Source organism: Neodiprion fabricii, chromosome 3 (genome assembly GCF_021155785.1).
Source record: "Neodiprion fabricii isolate iyNeoFabr1 chromosome 3, iyNeoFabr1.1, whole genome shotgun sequence".
NCBI classification, from domain to species: domain Eukaryota; kingdom Metazoa; phylum Arthropoda; class Insecta; order Hymenoptera; family Diprionidae; genus Neodiprion; species Neodiprion fabricii.
This window is the reverse complement of record NC_060241.1, coordinates 15,755,755-15,774,158: the sequence shown is the minus strand read 5'-3', so window position 1 is coordinate 15,774,158 and position 18,404 is coordinate 15,755,755. Positions and strand designations below refer to the sequence as shown.

The following is an 18,404-nucleotide window of genomic DNA, read 5'->3' as shown; positions in this document are numbered from 1 at the left end:
AAAAATATTACATTCCCCAAAAACATTGGGCTCAATCCTCTCTATCACTGATTCACTCTGGCAGGTGGGGAAAATTTCCGAATAAGGCCCCGGCAAAAGTGAATTACGATTCACATTCACAGGCCCAGTATACTCGACCAATTCACCTGAAAGCGGTGCTTGTATACTAGAGTAAATCACCACGATTCCAATTTTTCCGTTTACTCTAATTTATCGAAGCAACGAAATAGAATATCCTTTTAGCGTTCAGTAATTTAAATGTGTAGTATACAATACATTGATCAGAATCTGCCAACAGTTATATTCTGCCTACCTTAATCCGCAGAGCAACCAGGTTTTGTCAATTTTGATGAATTTATACAGTATGCGCTATTCCGTTAGTTGTAAATTTTTAAATACCACAAACGAAACTTATTTTACTGCTCCGTTTATGCAATATTCGAAAGTGGCTTCAAGGCTACAGTCAATTGAAAAACAAGATGTGGATTAAATAAAACATTTTTTACCTGGACGGAAGTTCTTTGCAGTGATTTATTTTGACTCGTCCGTACAAAATCATCTTCCAATTTTGTCGCTAATATAAATATGTGGTCTAATTCCCATCCCAGCTAAGTTAGATGTGTAAAATTTTTGAAGGATTAATTTTTATCACTCTAATTACACCGTTAAATATCCTTGGTTTTCTTCCAGCTCAGATTCCCACGAGAATCTTGCTTAAACTGCGGTTTATTACTCGTAAGAATCGCATAATAAATAGCAAAGTTTAAGACAAACCTTTACAATTTTTCAGATGTCTCTTAATATTTTTCGATCAACGTTAGTTTTTTGCAAGCCTTACGTCATAAAACCGTGAGTTATTTATCATTACATACTGAAACCGGTTTGTGAAAGAGAATAAAAATCGTTTCTTACGAAAAATAAAAAACTTCCTCAGAAAAATCATTGCTGATTTTTTTTAAATTTACCGTAATTTAATAACATTTGTCATTTGATTGATTTCTTGTCGACACATTATCCTATTCTGTAACAGTAACGAGCAGGATGTAGGTACTGCTATTTATATATAAACCGCAGTATTCCTTAACCATAATCGGAGTTCAGATAACCATTGTAAGCAAGTGATTACAAAACTTTTTTCAGCCTGTTTCTGGAAACCCTTATTATGAACAAAAGAAGCCCAAACACACTATCAGCGTATCAAAAGCATTACAGTTTGAAGTATTTCGAATTTTCCAATTGCAAAATCTTATCCCAAATTGCCGATGTCATGTCATTACCTCGCGTTTCTCAAATTTCATTCGTGTTCACCATTGTTGGCGCAAACAGCACTACCGAATATTTTTCCACAGTTTTCCCAACTTCTGACAGAGACGGTACAACGGTACGGCTCGTTGGAAATGCACCGCCGAATCTTCTTCCGGTTAGGTGGATAAAAACGAGAGCCGAGTTGGCACGTGACGGTGGCACACGGCATTCCGTGAAAATGTAATTCTTGAAGCGAGAAGCTTGTTCGGCGTTGAGCAACGGGGACGAGCCATCCGCGGGTAGAGGGAGATGATGATATGGTAATCGGTCACAATGACTCTCGGAGTGACGTCGCACAGGGTATGGAACGGGGTCCCCGGGTCTCCTCCGTTTGGGTAGGGATAGGAAACGGGCAGCTGTTCGGCCCATGTGCTAACCCAAGGCACACAATCCCGCGTCGCCCGAGTCGGACGCCGTTGATAGTTGGCTGCTAGAGTTGGCGCACGCGGAGCGTCAAACAAGTTCGGTCCGGTCATCGCGATCCGAAAGTGCCGGCGGCGTTGCGTGTCAGACGCGTTGACGCAACGGAAAAATTGCGCGTTGTACGCGAGCGGAGAATTTTCCTATCGCTCGGCTTGCGCTTTCGAGAGCCAATCGGACGGCACGACAGCAGCGAGCGCATCGGGAAAGCTGTGGAATTTGGTATGTCGCGCGGCTAACGTTTTTTCACGGCTACGTCATGCCTACGCTTGGATTCGACCGAACAGCCGGGCTGCTCTGTAACGGCTTTTGCTCTAGGGAGATAAGGACGCTATGATATGGATGTCGGATCCTGTCACGCATCGAACCTTCGAATCGGTGGCGCTGCTGCGCTTTGACGTGTGAACGAAGTGACGAACCGAAACAAAAACAATGCGAGTGCGAACAGGTGCGAAGGTGTTGTGACTTGTGGGTGTTATTTCATCGTTCGAGCGAATAAATTATCAGGCTCTTGTACAGCGAACAGAGCGAGTAATGACGGAAGGATATGAGGTAAATAAGAAACGGCGAATTTCGAGTCTAACCAAATGTGGTGAAATAGGTAATTTGGGAGAGGATTCTTCTCGTTCTCTTTTTCTTCCTCATCCCGCTGCTAACCTCGCGGGGTTTCACCGGGCTCGGAATAAAGAGAGGAAAACAGGTCCTCGCATCATGTGAATCAAATGCGACTGACTAATTTCGAAATTTCTTTTTACCGACGAAGGGAGGGAAACAATCGCGTAATTTTATTTACGTGCCTTTATCAACGGATGAGAATGTATTACGAACAATCATTGCCGGTAGAAAAGTGATTTTGCCCCGACAGAGCTCTGAATTACATCGTACAAGTTCTCATAAGATCCTACTTGCAAGAGCAGTGATCAAAGATTTTTCACGTTGAGGTTAGTAACGTTATCGTAACGATTCATTTCGGGGAAACGACGTTAAATCTCGATTTTGAAATTATTTAACATTCAGTCAACCGTAATAAAACAAAATATTTCGAAATCTTGGACCCTTCAAAGTCATTGTAAACATAAGAAAATAGTCGTTTTTTTCTAATGTCTTGTCACGATAACATTACCAACTTCAAATATTTTTTTTCTGCGCAGTCTAGAAATATGGATAACCATCCGAACGAAAGAACAATAACAAAAATTCACAAGGTCTAGTATTCTAGAACAAAAGTATAGTTTTTAAAACCTTAAGATTGGTGTTTCAGGTAATATTAAGCTACTTGAATACCTGTTTCAGACGAGGCTGAAGTTAGTAACGTTAACGTAACAAAACATCAAGGAAAATATCGTTGCTGTGCAATATTTGAATGACTATCAAGGAGTTGGCTTTTAAAAATATGAGCATGTTTTGTTTGTTATGGTTTATCAAATTTCAGACGATCCCAAAAGTGTAAAGTAACGATTTTTTCTAAATCTGCATTGTTACTGTAACGTTACTAACTTTACCCTCATTGTTTTAAGGAGATGGAAAAATTCCACAAGAATACTGAAATCTTGTGGATCGGTTTACAGAAGGTGTCAATAAAAATATAACAAGAGCGATACGATACGATAAATGTACGTAACCACAAGCCTTGGCAGTAAGTCAAAGGAAATCTAATGTTTATTATAACCGCAGCTATCTGCACTCATGGACGTTACGACCTGCGTCATTACATTCGTTCGGAAATCACAGAGGGAAATTCCATTTTGTTATATGCATGGTTGCAAAGAAAAGCATGCTGAAGTTCCCATAACGATTCATGTTGAGAGAAAACTGTTATTTTGCGACTTTAGAATTGTCTGAAATTTAACAATCCGTAATAAGATAAGACACACTCGTATTTCGAAATCTAAATTGCTTTCAAGGTGTTGGAAACTTGAAAATAGTGAAATTCTTACCAATATTTTGTTACGATAACGTTAACAATTTCAACCTCGTCAAAGACATTGTACTGAAATAAGTATCAATGTAGATACGCTTAAGTCGAGGTTCAAGTACTGTTCTAGCAACAAAAAAAATGGTGCTCGAGTAACTATTTAATGTGAGATTAGGTATATAGTCATCAGTGCTATATGTTTCGGTTATTGCAATATTTATAAAAAGCAAATGTAGTTGAAGTGACCATAATCAAAACGAACAGCAATACATAGTATCTCATGGTTACAGCTACAAGACTGACAAACATTTTTCGGTAATAGTTAAAATTAAAATAGTCGAAGACTGTACAGTAACTGCAGCTAAAAAATTGTCGGTCGGCTCACTACTTAAAATAATCGGTTCTACGATAGGACAAAAAAAAAAAAAATTGTGCACTTTTGTTACGTAAACCATCGCGTACACCATAAAAGCCATGTCTTGTTCTGTTAAAGATATCTACTTTGCCTCCTTGATGTACAATCTACTATCAGTTGTGAAGCTAATTGAACACCGTATGTGTCGATTTTTAAGTGATGAATATTGCAAAATATGCTTTTATTGATTGCTAACTAAAAATGTTATTTCTAACGTGTTTGGTATTTTTCATTCTTTTCATGAATTAAATAATTCGTTGGCGAGATGTAAATTCCCAAAATTCAATGCTTCGGTATAGGACCCTTATTCGAGACAATGTATTGCAAGAAATTTCCACCTGAATCGAGCTGGGTGATAAAGTAACCAAAGGTTAGTAGAACCTTTGAATTTTCCCCCACGTTTGTTGGTAACATAATTTATCGCAGCGCACTCTCGAGATAGAAAAGCAAACAAGTTTCCATTGTTTGTTATCATTATAATCAATGCTGCCACTCTTACTAGTCAATTTCCTTTTCAACATTTACTTTTGTTGCTATGGTAAAGGAATGTCATTAGTTCTCAAATAAAAAAAGTGGAGGGGGAAACTTTTGTCACTCCGCTGCGCGCAGGTATCAGGTATACAAGAGACATCGCGGCATTTCGCAGTTTTCGGCACGCTTCTTTGGAGTCGCTCCATTGTCGTTCCAAAATGTCGAACAATGTGGCGAAGCGGTGACGGCGAATTTGCACAACTAGAACAGGTTACGAGTCTGAAAAGCAGGAGGAAATGAAACGCCAGTAGACGTTTCCGGCTTTGGTTAACTCCGTGACATACAAATCAAGTTCCCTGACTGTATCGACATTTTTTCCCTCGATCTCGTTACGCCCCGAGTCGTCCGCAATCAACGGGAATTCGATTACTCGGCTTTCGGATACGTTCGTCAACAATGCCTCCGACCTACTAAGCGCCGTTCCAACCGTGTGATTCCGAAATTTAATTAACCAGATCCCAGCTGCATGTTCGTATCTTCGCTCGACGCCCAACATGTGTAACTGTAATAATACGTATAATATGTACTGTTGCAGATATCATTGTCATTGTTCGTCACATTCTGCATCTTATTGTTAGCGAAAGGCTGGAACCAGTCTCACGGTTCGACAGTTGAAAAGGAGAATTAAAAGAGGCTGAAAATGCAATTTTCTTTTCAATTTCTCAGTCAAAAAAGATTAATCATTTTTTATCTTTTTTCCCCCATAGATACGTTGTAAATGCATCATCAAGAACCAAGATTCTCGAAGTTTTACGTCTTAACAAAAATCAGGGAATTGTAAATGTAAAATAATAAAATTAATATTTTGCAACGTTGACTACATACTTGAGAAGAGACTTCCGTGAAATGTTGGTGAAAAATCGATATTTCAATGCGATTAAAAAAAGTTCAAAGAAACCTTCTACTACTTTTTAGGTTGACATTATATCTTTTGAAAAAAAATCTTCACCTTCGTGCGACAAAAATGTATGCGCAAGAAACCTTTTGAAGATGATTCCGCCCACCGGTGTCAAAACTTCCTTGCGTATACACTTGCGTTGCAGGAGGTTGAAAGTTTTTTCAATGCCTATGACATCCCCTTAAAAACCCCCCTAAAAACCATTTTACATTTGTGACATGGGTTTCTTGTATTAGCTAATTTAAAGTAATTTCATAAAAATGTTTGGAAAATATGAGTGTTGCTTCAATATATAGTCTACTGAATTTTAGACAATTTTAAACTTACCAAAGGGTGGGCTAGAAAAATACGAAAGACCAAAAATTCAACGGGACGAAGTCCAAAATTAAATTGCTGATAGTTAAAAACATGGAAAGACCATAAATACGAAAAGTTGTCTAGTAGAAAAACAACCATTGAGAACGCAAATTCTATAAATAAATTTGTAGGGACATTTTTTTTTTTTGTTAATGGACAAGATTACGAAGGGCAAAATAGTCAATTGCGAAAATACCGAACAATCAATAAGTCGACTTTTCAAATGTCAGACTCGTGCCTTTCTCGAAAATTCCCGAACCCGAATTTATCAATAACGACTGACCAAAGACACGAAAGGTCAAAATCTTGAAACCCACGAAGAAAGAATGGACAAAATACCGAAAGGTCGCAAGACGTCTGAAACACATTTATGATTTCCAACGTCACCATTTGCAGCTAATCGATGCCGTTATGCTTGTGAAGTGAGGCGAGAACGCGTTCGTGAATGTGGAACACCATTCAAAGTAATAATGTCCTGAATGAATTGAACGTACGGAAAAAGAGATATACTGTTTGAATACGTTGGCACAAAAAAAAAAAAAAATGGTCTGTACATTTGACCAGACCCATCTAGAATTACGTATTTCTATGCGCTGAATCCAAATCTGAAGTTCATTGGATCCGTACACCTTCCAAATTTGAGTAAATTTCGAAAAAATAGCAAAAAGTCGTAAAAAATAGCCATGAAATCGCAGAAAATATCAAGTAATAGTATTGTTCTCACTCACAGCTATAAACTAAACATGATTACTTCCAAGTTATACTATAACATTTATAGATTCTAATTAAAGTGTCAAAAAAAACGAGCTTCATTGATAGTACATTCTTCGCTTGTGTCGAACTCTTTTTTCTTCGAATGATCTATGCAGTGGGTTGCTCGATCTTTCGTGTTATATTTTTCCTCGTTATTTCTCTCTTTAGGGTCCAGCAAAAATTGGCCATCATGTTGACGTTCCACCTTCCTTGATACCAATTCTCCATTTCACGTATTTCTTCATGAAATCGTTCTCTTTGTTCTTCACTGAGCAAAGTAGTCGAGATGAGAGTGAAGGAAACGCAACTGAGGATCTCATCCAAAACTATCTTTAAATTCACACAAATTCAGAGTTCATTTGAAGAGAAAAATTTCATCGAAAAAATAGACGATAGTGAGAAAACCGCTTGGCAAAGTTTTATAAATGTTTCTCAGAATTTTTTGGGGAATAAAAAAAGTGAGAATTACCAGAATTTGATGTGAGAGTTATTGGAAAATTGTTTAAATTTGGGTTGCTAGATGAATCTTAAATTGCACTTCCTTCACTCTCATCTCGACTACTTTCCTCAAAACCTTGGAGACTACAGTGAAGAACAAGGAGAACGATTTCATCAAGAAATACGTGAAATGCAGAATCAGTATCAAGGAAGGTGAAACATCAACATGAAGGCCGAATTTTGCTGGACCCTAAAGAGAGAAATAACGAGAGAAAATATAACACGTTAAGAGGAACCCGCTGCATAGATCATTCGAAGAAAAAGAAGAGTTCGATATAAGCGAAGAATAGTGTAAAATCAATGAAGGTCGTTTGTTTTTTTAAATTTTAATTACAATCTACGAATGTCATAGTTTAATTTGGAAGTAATCATGTTTAGTTTATTGCTGTGGGTGAGAACAATACTATTTTTTGATATTATCTGCTATTTCATGGCTATTATTTATGATTTTTTGCTATTTTTAGCGTTTTTTCGAAATTACTCAAATTTGGAAGATGTAAGGATCCAACCAACTTCGGATTCGGTCTCAGCGCATCAAAATACATAAGAAACATACTTGATCTGGTTAAAGAAAGTTTTTTCCATTCTCATAACTGCAATTTTTTATGATTTTTAACGATATTCAGCGCTTTTCTGCAATTTACTCAAAATTTTGAGGTTGTACGGGCCAAACGGACCTCAGATTTGGATTCAGCGCATCGAAATACATAATTCTAGATGGGTCTGGCCAAATGTACAAACCACTTTTTTATTTTTGTGTGCCAGTGACATTATTAAAAATATATTACTGATTCCTTTGCGTTCTTTTTTACTTTGACGACACGAACGATTGTCTAATACAATGAGATAATCTTGATAAAACTAGTATCGAGTTGATGAATTTCACGAATTCGGTCTTTTCGTTTTATTTTTTTTTTCTTATTTATTTTTTATTTTTTTATTTCGAAAACAGTTATTATGCTGGGTGATTTATCGAAAATCCCAATTTCGGTACACTGATCATTCGATATTTCAAAATTCGTTTCCCGAAAATTTCGGGTCTTCGACTAGTTGACTTTTTGGTCTTTCGAGATTTTGACCCCCACCCGTTCAGAAATAAGAATATTTCCTAAACGAAGATCGTTGTAATATACTAACGTTACAAATTTGAAATTCATACGATTTGGTCTTTTGAGAGTTCTGGTTTCCGCTACGTTGGCAAACAAATATAGACTTTCTTTATCACGAGTGGTTTGTCTTCCGACCATGAATGCTTCCGTTTATAAATTTATCTCAGGACCAGAATCATATTTGTCGTATTCATATACGAGAAAATAAATCAACGTTCTGACTTGCCATAGCTTTATCGTTTATACGAGCGTCTTTACGGCGCATACAGGCAAATGTGTGTATAATAACAACAACAATATCAACCGTTCTCGCACCATGTTGATCCAAGCATTTCCCACAGAAAATTCTTGAAAAAAAAACATTTCAACATTGTATTAAGTAATTCGATTTCTCCAGTAATGCTTATGTTTGTCCCAGATAGTTTGATACACGTGTTTCGCGTGATTTCTTTTGTTTTCATTATCTGCCTGTTATTTCTCACTTAATTCTCTCACATCAAATTTTAACCAGGCATTTTGGGTTCTTATACGCTCAGAGAAAAGGCTTTGTTTATAACATGTTTTTTTTTTACATTTAATCTGAAAAATAATTATTGCGAGTGTAATAATTCTTCAGTTGAATCAGACAAAACTGAAGAAAACTGACAATAGAAGAAGAGAAAACTACAGTAAGAAACCATTTGCTACACGTATGCAACTGTGTGTCATAGTCAGTCACTTATTTCCTACACGCTTATTCACAGTCACGCATTTAAACACGATTCATTGAATTTCGTAAATGGCGGTATTGCGGATATGTATTACTTGAAACATTCCAACTTATCCTAATGATGATTCACATTATACTTTACCGGTACTTGATGATCGGTAGCAAGGATCAGCTCGTGAATACATAATTACATATGTATAATATATAATAATGATAATAAATGTAACTCGCTTAGATGAAACCGCAGAAAAGTATAATACGATTAATAGAGGAAAACGAAAACGAAGGTAGACAGAGAAGGGTAAAAATAATTGTCTTTAAATCATCAAAATTAACAAATGAAATAATAAGTCAGGATTGCGCTTTAGATAAACAGCAGGGAGGAAAATTACCTATCCTTACTCGAGGTGTTGAAATGAAAAAGGAAATTGAGTGTCAAACAAATAATATAGTATAGAGCCTTTTTACTACTTTCGACCCGCCCTGCGATGCCACAAATACGAACGTTCGCAGACTAGTCTGAAGTCGGCTATAATTTTCGCGTACACCACCAGGCGAAAAGATGATAAAGTAATCAACTTCCTCTTGTAAAGGCTGAGCTTATACGGCTCGCGTCTCGTTTCATTCACGTTTATTTGAAGAATGGTGTACATGAGAACTCGGTAAAACTTCATGCAGTAGAACAAATGCATTATAGCTATAATAACCGTGTTTTATATAAAGTTAATTTTTATTTTCGTCGTATTTGAAAAAGATTTTAAACGAAATTGTCGCTTGAAGAATAACGAATTTCAAAATGTAGGAATAACTAAATCTGAACCCGTTTTGTATTGAATCATCAACTATTTCCCAGGTCATAGGTCAGTTGTCCCATTTTAAAAAACGTATAATTTTGGATTATATAACGAAAAATTGTCTGGGTTTTTTGCTCGTCCATATGCGATTTAAAATTTTTTAAATTTAATTCCGTTACAACGAATGTTATGAAGATCTTTTTTAGCGTAGAACGTTCGTTTCGATTCGTAATCCGTTAAAATCGGTAAAATCATGCACCTACAATCTACATAAACAACTGCCTTTCGACTCTCTATCAGAAAGATAATCCATGCAATTTACGTGATGATATCACCTCAAATATCCGATCTTCTGATGTTTGAGACTTTGAAGTTGACACGTTTTATTGTCGGATGCATATACGTTGTAATTTGACGGTTGCTGAGCGATAGAATAATATTCGTTACATATATGCTCGCGCGATAGCCAGTTAAGTTTCAGCGGTATATTCTCAATGATTGTGAAATAAGCTTCAAACACTCGTTTATTATTTACTTGGAGCAAACCTCTTCGGGCTTAAGTAATTCTAGTGTACATAATTGGCTGTTAAGCAAGGAAGAGCCTGTAAGGGTCCTCCTCGGCGGACACTTGGTCAATTTATTTGTCCAATAAGTTTTATTGCTGGCGTCCGTTGGCGGCCGTCATCGCGTACGACGGGACCGCGCAGCTGTTAAGGATCTCTCCAGCCAGAGCCAGTTACTTGAGCACCCTTTTGTTACGGTTGTCGCATTTGTCTTTCGTATCCAGATTTTATTTTCAACCTCTATTCGTCGGAAATATAGAAGTAGCTCTACGAAATTTACGCAGATTGTAATACACGGAACACGAACACGGCGAACGAATATTTTGTGACGTATATCCCCTCTAATATTCTTTCGTGGTTTATGGACCGAAGAGTGATGAAGATAGGCTATATAAGTTATGCAAATTGGGTTCCGTTAGTTGAAAAAATGATAATATGATAAATATGTTGACTTTTGACACGGAGTGTACACTGTGCGGTTGGAAGTTCTGACTGTCACTGCGAGATGGCGGGTGTAGCCTCGCCTACCTTACCATCCTAGCCAAACAACCAAATGGTGCCAATGATGCTGCCGCGCCCATTTTACCATCTTGGCCGTCTCAGCGTAAATCTGCCAGATGGCACTGTCGGCGTGGCAGCGCTATCTTAGTAATACATTCACCAGATGGCTTCTGTTTCTCACGGTTGAATTGTATTCTTTCGAGTATACACTTTGCGATAGAGGATCGAAGACGTTCGGAGACATCAAATCTGAAATCTAAGTAGTCACTTGGCGATTAACGTTGTCAACGCAGCTGCGTTCTTAGTGCGTGTATGAATAAAAAATTTGGTTTTCACTATTCGTGCTTTGGAACACATATCTCATGCTACTTTTCCGCACCTTGCACAGTAATGTGCGAAACTCCGAGTCCCCTCAAAGCTAGCGGCGATCGAAGCTAGTGTATGAAACACACAAGGGCGTCCACCCCAGTATCTTGATATATGAAAGAAGCAGTCATATTTGATTCACATTGGAGGAGTCCTGTAATGAGAAGAACTCCGAATACTATTATTAGTTAAAAAATTTAAAATTTCAGCTTTACCCGTGGAGGCAGAGAACATGAAGAGGAATCACTTGACGCATATAAATTATTAGCAAACGGACGAGAATGGCCGATGAAATGTCAAATGTTCGTTTGTAACGGCTTGCGATGAAATTTCGCAAGACCGTCTCAACTAGCCCCAAAATGGAGCTGTTGAGCCGAAGATTATCGAGTAATCCGATATCTTCGTTAAAGAGATCGCGATCCGTCAGAGCGTCGTTGAAATTGGTATCGAAGATTCGAAGCCACGCGAATTCCATGATCGTTGTTCAGCCTTCGAGTTCATTACACCCCACAGTCTCGCAGCAAAATCCTGAGGAAATGTTTCGTCCGGCAAGTGCATGTCCTCTGGGAATTACTTCGAAGGCTGTTAAGGAACCGTTGAAAAGGTTTACCGACCCAAAGACAAAACGTTCGAGGTGCCGAGTGACCGAGGAAAAGCCCCGAAAGGGTTCTGACGAGAAAACTTGTCGCTTCGCAACTAAAAAAGTGAACGATGAAGCAAAGGAGGAAAAAATTGATCTACATACATCGCAAAACGATTCGCCCGAAGAAGAGGGCGAAAGCAGCGACGGGACTTTGCCGAACAATTCGACCTTCACAATGAAGGTCGAAAAGTTTTCGTTCGCGGACCGAATCCGTGGCCGACGTAAGAAGAACCTGCCGAAAATGAAAGGTCTCGAGGTGAAAAGGTCATCCTCGAACGTTCAGAACTGTGGCGCCGGTACCAAAGATCAGACAAAGTCGCCGAGAAGCCCGGGGAACTTTTTTATTCGCCGGGACAAAATCCAGGGGCAGGCGAAAACGACCGGAGACTCGACAAATGGCGACGGTCCTGAACTGCGGATAGTCTTGGGCGAATTCAACTCCTACGAAAATCCGATGTTCAGTTTGGACAGCTCCACAAACTCGGACACCTGCAGTTGCACCCTGGCGAACAACGGCGAGTCGGATTCTCCGGTTTCCCGGAAAGATGTAGGGAGTTTTGGTAGCGGATTTCGGGACGTTAGCGACGGCAGTTCGAGGGAAATCCGGCCGAGTGACGCTGGTGAAATAATATCGAGTATTGAGCTTTCGGCGAATCTGTTGAAACCCCCCAAGCCAAAGACCATGGATAATATTACGAACTTCCTCACAAGCAAGAAGAGCGCTACTCTACGTCCTAATAAACCAAAGTGCAAAATTATGTCGAAAGAGTCTAGGGACGATGAAATGAGCCCGCAGTCCGTCCAGTCGTTGCAGAGTAATAACTGGCGCCGAAGGCTGAGCACTTCTTCGTCAGGTTCGAGTACGTTACATGATTTTGACACTGCCTACGTTGCTTAATTGTCCATCCTTTAGTACCTTGCCAGCTGTACATGGTGCGTTGGAGAAACGACTGTGTTTTTGAATATATTCATCGATTTCGGTCGCGAGATTCTCTAAATATTTGACACCCTTTCAGGCATTGCAAAGAAGGTTTTATGTAAGATCAGAAAAGTATTAAAAAGTTCTATTATTCAACTTCCAAAGTTGAAGAACAAAACTTTTCAGACTCACAGGGTTCAAGATGAAGAAGACCCACGGTTTGAATCAAAAGTTAAGAAGAGAAAATCAACCGCTTAAAAATTTTATAGTAATGTTTATTACTTGCACCAATAACGATGCGCGCAGATTAAACAATGTCCTTTATACTATATGATAAAAATGGATCTAAGCAAAGTCGAATAACACAAGCTAATTGTAGATGATGTTTCAAACGGTTTTCCCTCTCTTCCTCACTTTTCATTCGGCTTGTACATCTAATTCATCCGTTAAAGTACACATCAGCGAAACCCCAAACTTTTGAGATTGACATAAAATTTTATAAACAAGTTCTTTTTGGTGCGCGTTTGAATTGATCGTATTCAACCAATTTATAGAAAAGGGCTCAAATAACGTTAAAATGGATATTACCAAAAGAGATACTCTTCACGTCACACTATTTCTTGTATAATTTCTAAATAATTCCACAGCTGTCCCGGTAGTCTAAAGAACAAAACTTAGAGAAAGAGAGAGACGTTCAAAATAAAGTAGCAACATATACATATAATGTACTTCCGTAAGTTTTATTTATATGTGAAGTTTTGTTGTATTCGATTCATGCAGAATTGAATCCTATTCGTATTGAACAACTTCTCCAATAAATTTCGAGGCACAAGTGGTACATTTTCCGTTAACTCAACTGCCATTTTTTTCCGTCAAGTTTCTTCAAACTTTGCCAGTTTGAAGCACAAGCTTAAAAAAAACTTTGCGTACCATTTCAGACATACTAATCCAAGATTGAATCTAAATGCATTTGTTTTATAATTCAAGATTCCAGTCAACATGGGTCAGTTAGGTTAGCAATGAGTTAGGTTACGTATCAAAATCACAAACTTTCGACGCCAATAACGAAGATGCAACCCGCGAAACTGGATGAAAATCTTTCCGAGTGGAATATCATTTTTTGAGCTCACAATCAATCTATAGATCAAGTTATTGCAATTTTTTGTATTCCGCGACTCACCCCCAACTGATGTACGGTAATTTTCTTCTCATCGAATCCAATTGCATACCTCGCAGAATTAATGCAGTCATTAAAAACCTCTCGATACATTTCGTGGAATTGTTGTCTTATCGAAGGTAAATTAATGGGCAATTTTCGTTTATAAACAGTCGCTGCGATTCGTTACGAAAAAGCCTGTTTTCTCTGATCATAGCCTGAGAGGCCGTCGCTATAACGTTGAAATGCACCAACTACTCCCTGTGTTCCATTAGGGTCACAGAATGAAATTGTATTCTCGCCTCTAATCAACGAGAGGACCGTTGGACCAATGACTTATCGAATTAATGTGGCCCGAACTCCAAGTTGCATCGAAGTTCTGCATTTGTGCTAGAAAAGTGGAACTATTTTGCTTGGTCTTCTAACCGCGCAATCATTGTTTTTTCCTTGAGGATGTTGGTTGGCCAAAAAACGATACTTATTAATAATTCTCTCACGAGATACTAAGCTGCAACAATATAGAAAATATTGAAATTATGACTTGGATACCGATGCTTTATTTCATAGCTTTGCAAAATCGTTAAGAGTCTAGCAGATTCGTTCTGAATAATTTCTGCAGATTCCCCGAAACACTTTTTGTCATCATATTGACATTATTAGACATAATTTTAAAACATTGTAATAATAACTATGATGAATGAATCGAGCATATTGAATTGACTATAATTTTTTAAATATCTCAATTGCTTCGTCAAAACTAGTCTTCTGAATAAAATGAGACATTCGCGGAGTGAAATCGTGTCAATTTTTTAGATTTTTTACGACAATTCGAAAAATACTCAACGTACGATTACCTCGTCATAAAATGAATAAAAAGAGTTGATTCTTAGCCAATCAACATTGTTCACAATCAAGTTTTTTAGTATGCTGGCTTATTGTCAGCATAAAGCCACACTTCTCGCATTGCATCCTTGCGGCTTTTTTGTTTTTCTTATTTTCTATTCCATATAATATATAGGGCGTACCATGCTAAATTACCTAGCCTGTGATTTTAATTACTTAACATTTCTCTTTTTTATTATTTTTTATTATAACACTTCTCTTGACGAGATCATATAGAAATTTCTAAAAACTTCCTTTCGTCAGAAAAAGTTTTAAATTATCTCAAAAACTCCATTTTTAATTTCTGAAAAGTTTCGTACAGGTTTTATTGTAAAACACGACCATTTTAAATCTGAAACTGGAGCCAGATTTCGGTCTTTGCCATTTTTTCAGAGGAACTTGAATATTTTATTATTATAATTTCTTAACATAGCCTGACTAACAAGAATATAGGTGTAATGTATGCCGTATGTGTATATTTCTATCCTAAATATTTCCACAAGGTTTCAAAGTCCTCGGTCGTTACCACAACCGGTCGACAAAAGTGTTTATCAATAAATTAATAATAAACAATGATTAACGATCGCAGACCGTCGCGAATCAAATTCGATCGAGGTTTGTGTTCGATCTAAAGTATTAGAAAGATTTCATAACTTTTAAAGGTACATAGAAAAAATGAATAGAATAAGTTATTTTTCTTGAATTGCATTTTTGACATGTGAACGAACATAAAAGCTCATTTTAATATCTCTGAATAGATATTATTCGGGTCTTATTATAATGAGCTTTTACATTCATTCTTATGTCAAAAATGCAATCCAAGAAAAATGACTTTTTTTTTTTTTTTTTGATTTTTCCTATTTATCGTTTTAAGTCACGAAATTTCCGTATTCTAATAGGTATAAAAACTTTTATTATTTTTTACACGATTAGTCTGAATTTTTTCAGATTTTAGAAAATGGAGTTTTTCTTCAAGTTTTTTAAATAAACTTCAGATACGTTAGGGCGATAAATTCTGAAAAAAAAATTGCGATTGCGTTTTTCGTCCTGTGCTTTCACACAAAAAATTTTGAAGCCAATCTGGAACATCGACGTAGAATCTTGATCGCGATGTCATGGAATGCCCCGTATACATACATATTTTTATTCTTAGTTCTATTTTACTTTATTTTCTCCGCTTATTTGCATAGTGTTGGCCTCGCGACAAGGGATGGAGTTCCTGGAGGGGTTTGGAAAAAAGAAACATCAACAGCAACAACAAATTCATCTCGTGTCCGCGACTCATCTGAACCCTCTCACGGCACAACCTAGTCTCAACATACATTTACATGGTATCTATTATTATTTTATGATTTCATTTTACCATATAATTTGCATTTGTTTTAGCTTTGTCTTTCGCAAAGTATATTGTATTCTTATTCTCTCCACATCTACCACTTCCGTTTCCTTTCCATTCGCCATAAATTCAATTAATTTATAAACCTAACATACTTCTGTGAAATGCCACGATAAATGACACGGAATATGAAAATTATAGAAAATTATCAATGACCTAATTAAACCAAACTTTCAACTTTCCTCTTCTTTGCTTTACAGCTTTGTTCGCTGCGGTTGAGCAGGGGCATTTAGACAAAGCAAGAACGATTCTCGAATCAACTGACGTCGATGTAAACAGGTAAGTGAAATATCAATGGTCATTGGTTTTATCTTAAATCCTACATCACTCTCTACTGTACAGTAAAAATATCGCTGCTGTCCAGTACGGCTTTCACATAGGCATTGAAAACAACGCTGTGTCAGGAATTCTGTCACTGTCAAGAATCTTATGTGAAATAATGGTAAAGGTCAGTCGAAGCAGCGTGAACAGAAAAATAGAGTCAAACCGTTTTAACTGAAGACATTTTGATAAATGGTTTGTTATCCTATACCCTTCATGTAAATTCTGCTACCGAATTTGTGCATTTATAAATCACGAGTTGTTAAAATCAGGGTCATGGCCGTAAAAACCTTATGTACCCTGAAACGTTAGTCCGGGAAATTAATGCATAATAGATGTTTAAAGCTTCTCACACTAGCTATATTATATAAAATCTTGATTCAAATAAGTAGCATCGAAATTCAACTTGTTTACCTCGGTAAGCAGACAAAAACGGTGTGATATGTTGGGATCGAAAAGGTACGGCCTGTCTTTCCGAAATTAAGCAAATAACTAGATCTTTATTAGTTCCATTCGACCGTTCATGAATTGATTATGCGCTCAACATGATGGAGTCAAATCATACTGCATTGTGATGTATAATTATATAATTACCATTATATGTCTCGATACTTTCGCATTCCAATTCAATTAACAAAAGTTACGAACCAATGCAAACATATGAGAATATGATGCCAGTTATTTCTTGCAATAATTATAGGGGCAATGACCGCAAATCAAGCCGTGTACTCTGGTCAGGATGCATTTTCCCGATTTCAAGGTAATTCCAAAGAGGTCAATTTTCACACATTTTGCACTGGTATATCCAGACCGACATTACAGACCATTCATCTGACATTTTACATTCTGATTCAGACATAGGCTTTCAAGGTTTGAGACCAGTTCCAACATATCGCTAGTTATGTAAAAGGACTTAGTGCGGGAAACAAAAAGAGCCAATCTAGTGTTTTTGAAGGAAGAGGCATTGCTCTCGATATTTCTTCATTGAAGCAGAAATAAAATTGTCCTATTTTCTTTGAAAAGATCGATCTTTATGGCTCACACAACGTATATCTTCCTGAACACCCCCGAAGTCATCTTAACTTTGAAGCTAAACCACAGAAAACCTTGAGCAGGTTGTGAGGGAAATCATGTTTCTTCTTCTTTCGGGACCTCACTCGTTCTACTCGTTGTATCAGTTTCCCCGGTTTTGCCACCGAAACGTTCCGCAGTATTCCTTGAAGACATAACGCGAGAACAGCAAGACATGGCATCATATGGGCTCGAGAATTTCCTTCCTTAGAAAACAGCTCAACTACATATTTTCTTGTTGGAAATCCAACATCGTAGGAAGGAAATCTGAGGAGAACACGAGACGATCAATATCCCCAAAGGCGAGTTGAGATACGCCTTGAAAAGAATTGACAATGTCCTTTATTTCCCTGAAATCTGACTCTAAACTTATCTTGACGTTCTTGGGAAACTGTATCTCGAAACTCTCAAAACATTAAGTGTAGTGTAGCGTTTCCGAACTCTCTAGACCTGACTTACAGATTCAACATGAGTTGGCTTGATTTTCAGACAAATGATCTTCGTTCAGCAAATCGATTGACAATTTTAGATCTCTTGACATCATAGTAACAGACGAATTTCGTCACATTGATTCATGCTAAGCTGATCAGTATGAAAGCATGAATAAGGGGAGCCATTCGTCATAATGGCTTCCAAGCAGTCCGTATCGACTTCTATAATAGAGACACTCTAATGTCTAGAAATTACTAGAATGACAAATATTGATTCGGAATCACGAAGAATTTGGGCCACTTGGTGAAATGACCGACGATGATTCCAGAACAAAACGATCTCGTTAATATATGAGGTATTCCATGCCAACTGAGAGGACATTTTCTCTGACCCCCGCCAATTTGCTTCATTATTTTTTATATGATTCTACAACCTAAAAAAAAGCACTCG

General features: G+C 37.5%; 1 protein-coding gene across 3 annotated transcripts in view; it reads left to right on the top strand.

The window, feature by feature from the left end:
• LOC124177255 overlaps positions 1-18,404 on the top strand; it is a 247,152-nt gene that overhangs the window by 194,018 nt on the left and 34,730 nt on the right. Inside the window, exons 1-4 of one of the 3 annotated variants that reach the window (XR_006869566.1) lie at positions 1,722-2,277; positions 11,344-12,637; positions 15,925-16,065; positions 16,331-16,409. Coding sequence is in view for 2 of the 3 variants with exons in the window: in XM_046559418.1 (XP_046415374.1) it covers positions 11,458-12,637; positions 15,925-16,065; positions 16,331-16,409 (1,400 nt within the window). In the remaining variant the exon portion in view is untranslated. Of the gene's footprint in view, positions 1-1,721; positions 2,278-11,343; positions 12,638-15,924; positions 16,066-16,330; positions 16,410-18,404 lie in introns of those variants that run through there. The other 2 variants (XM_046559418.1, XM_046559419.1) reach the window with 2 other exon arrangements.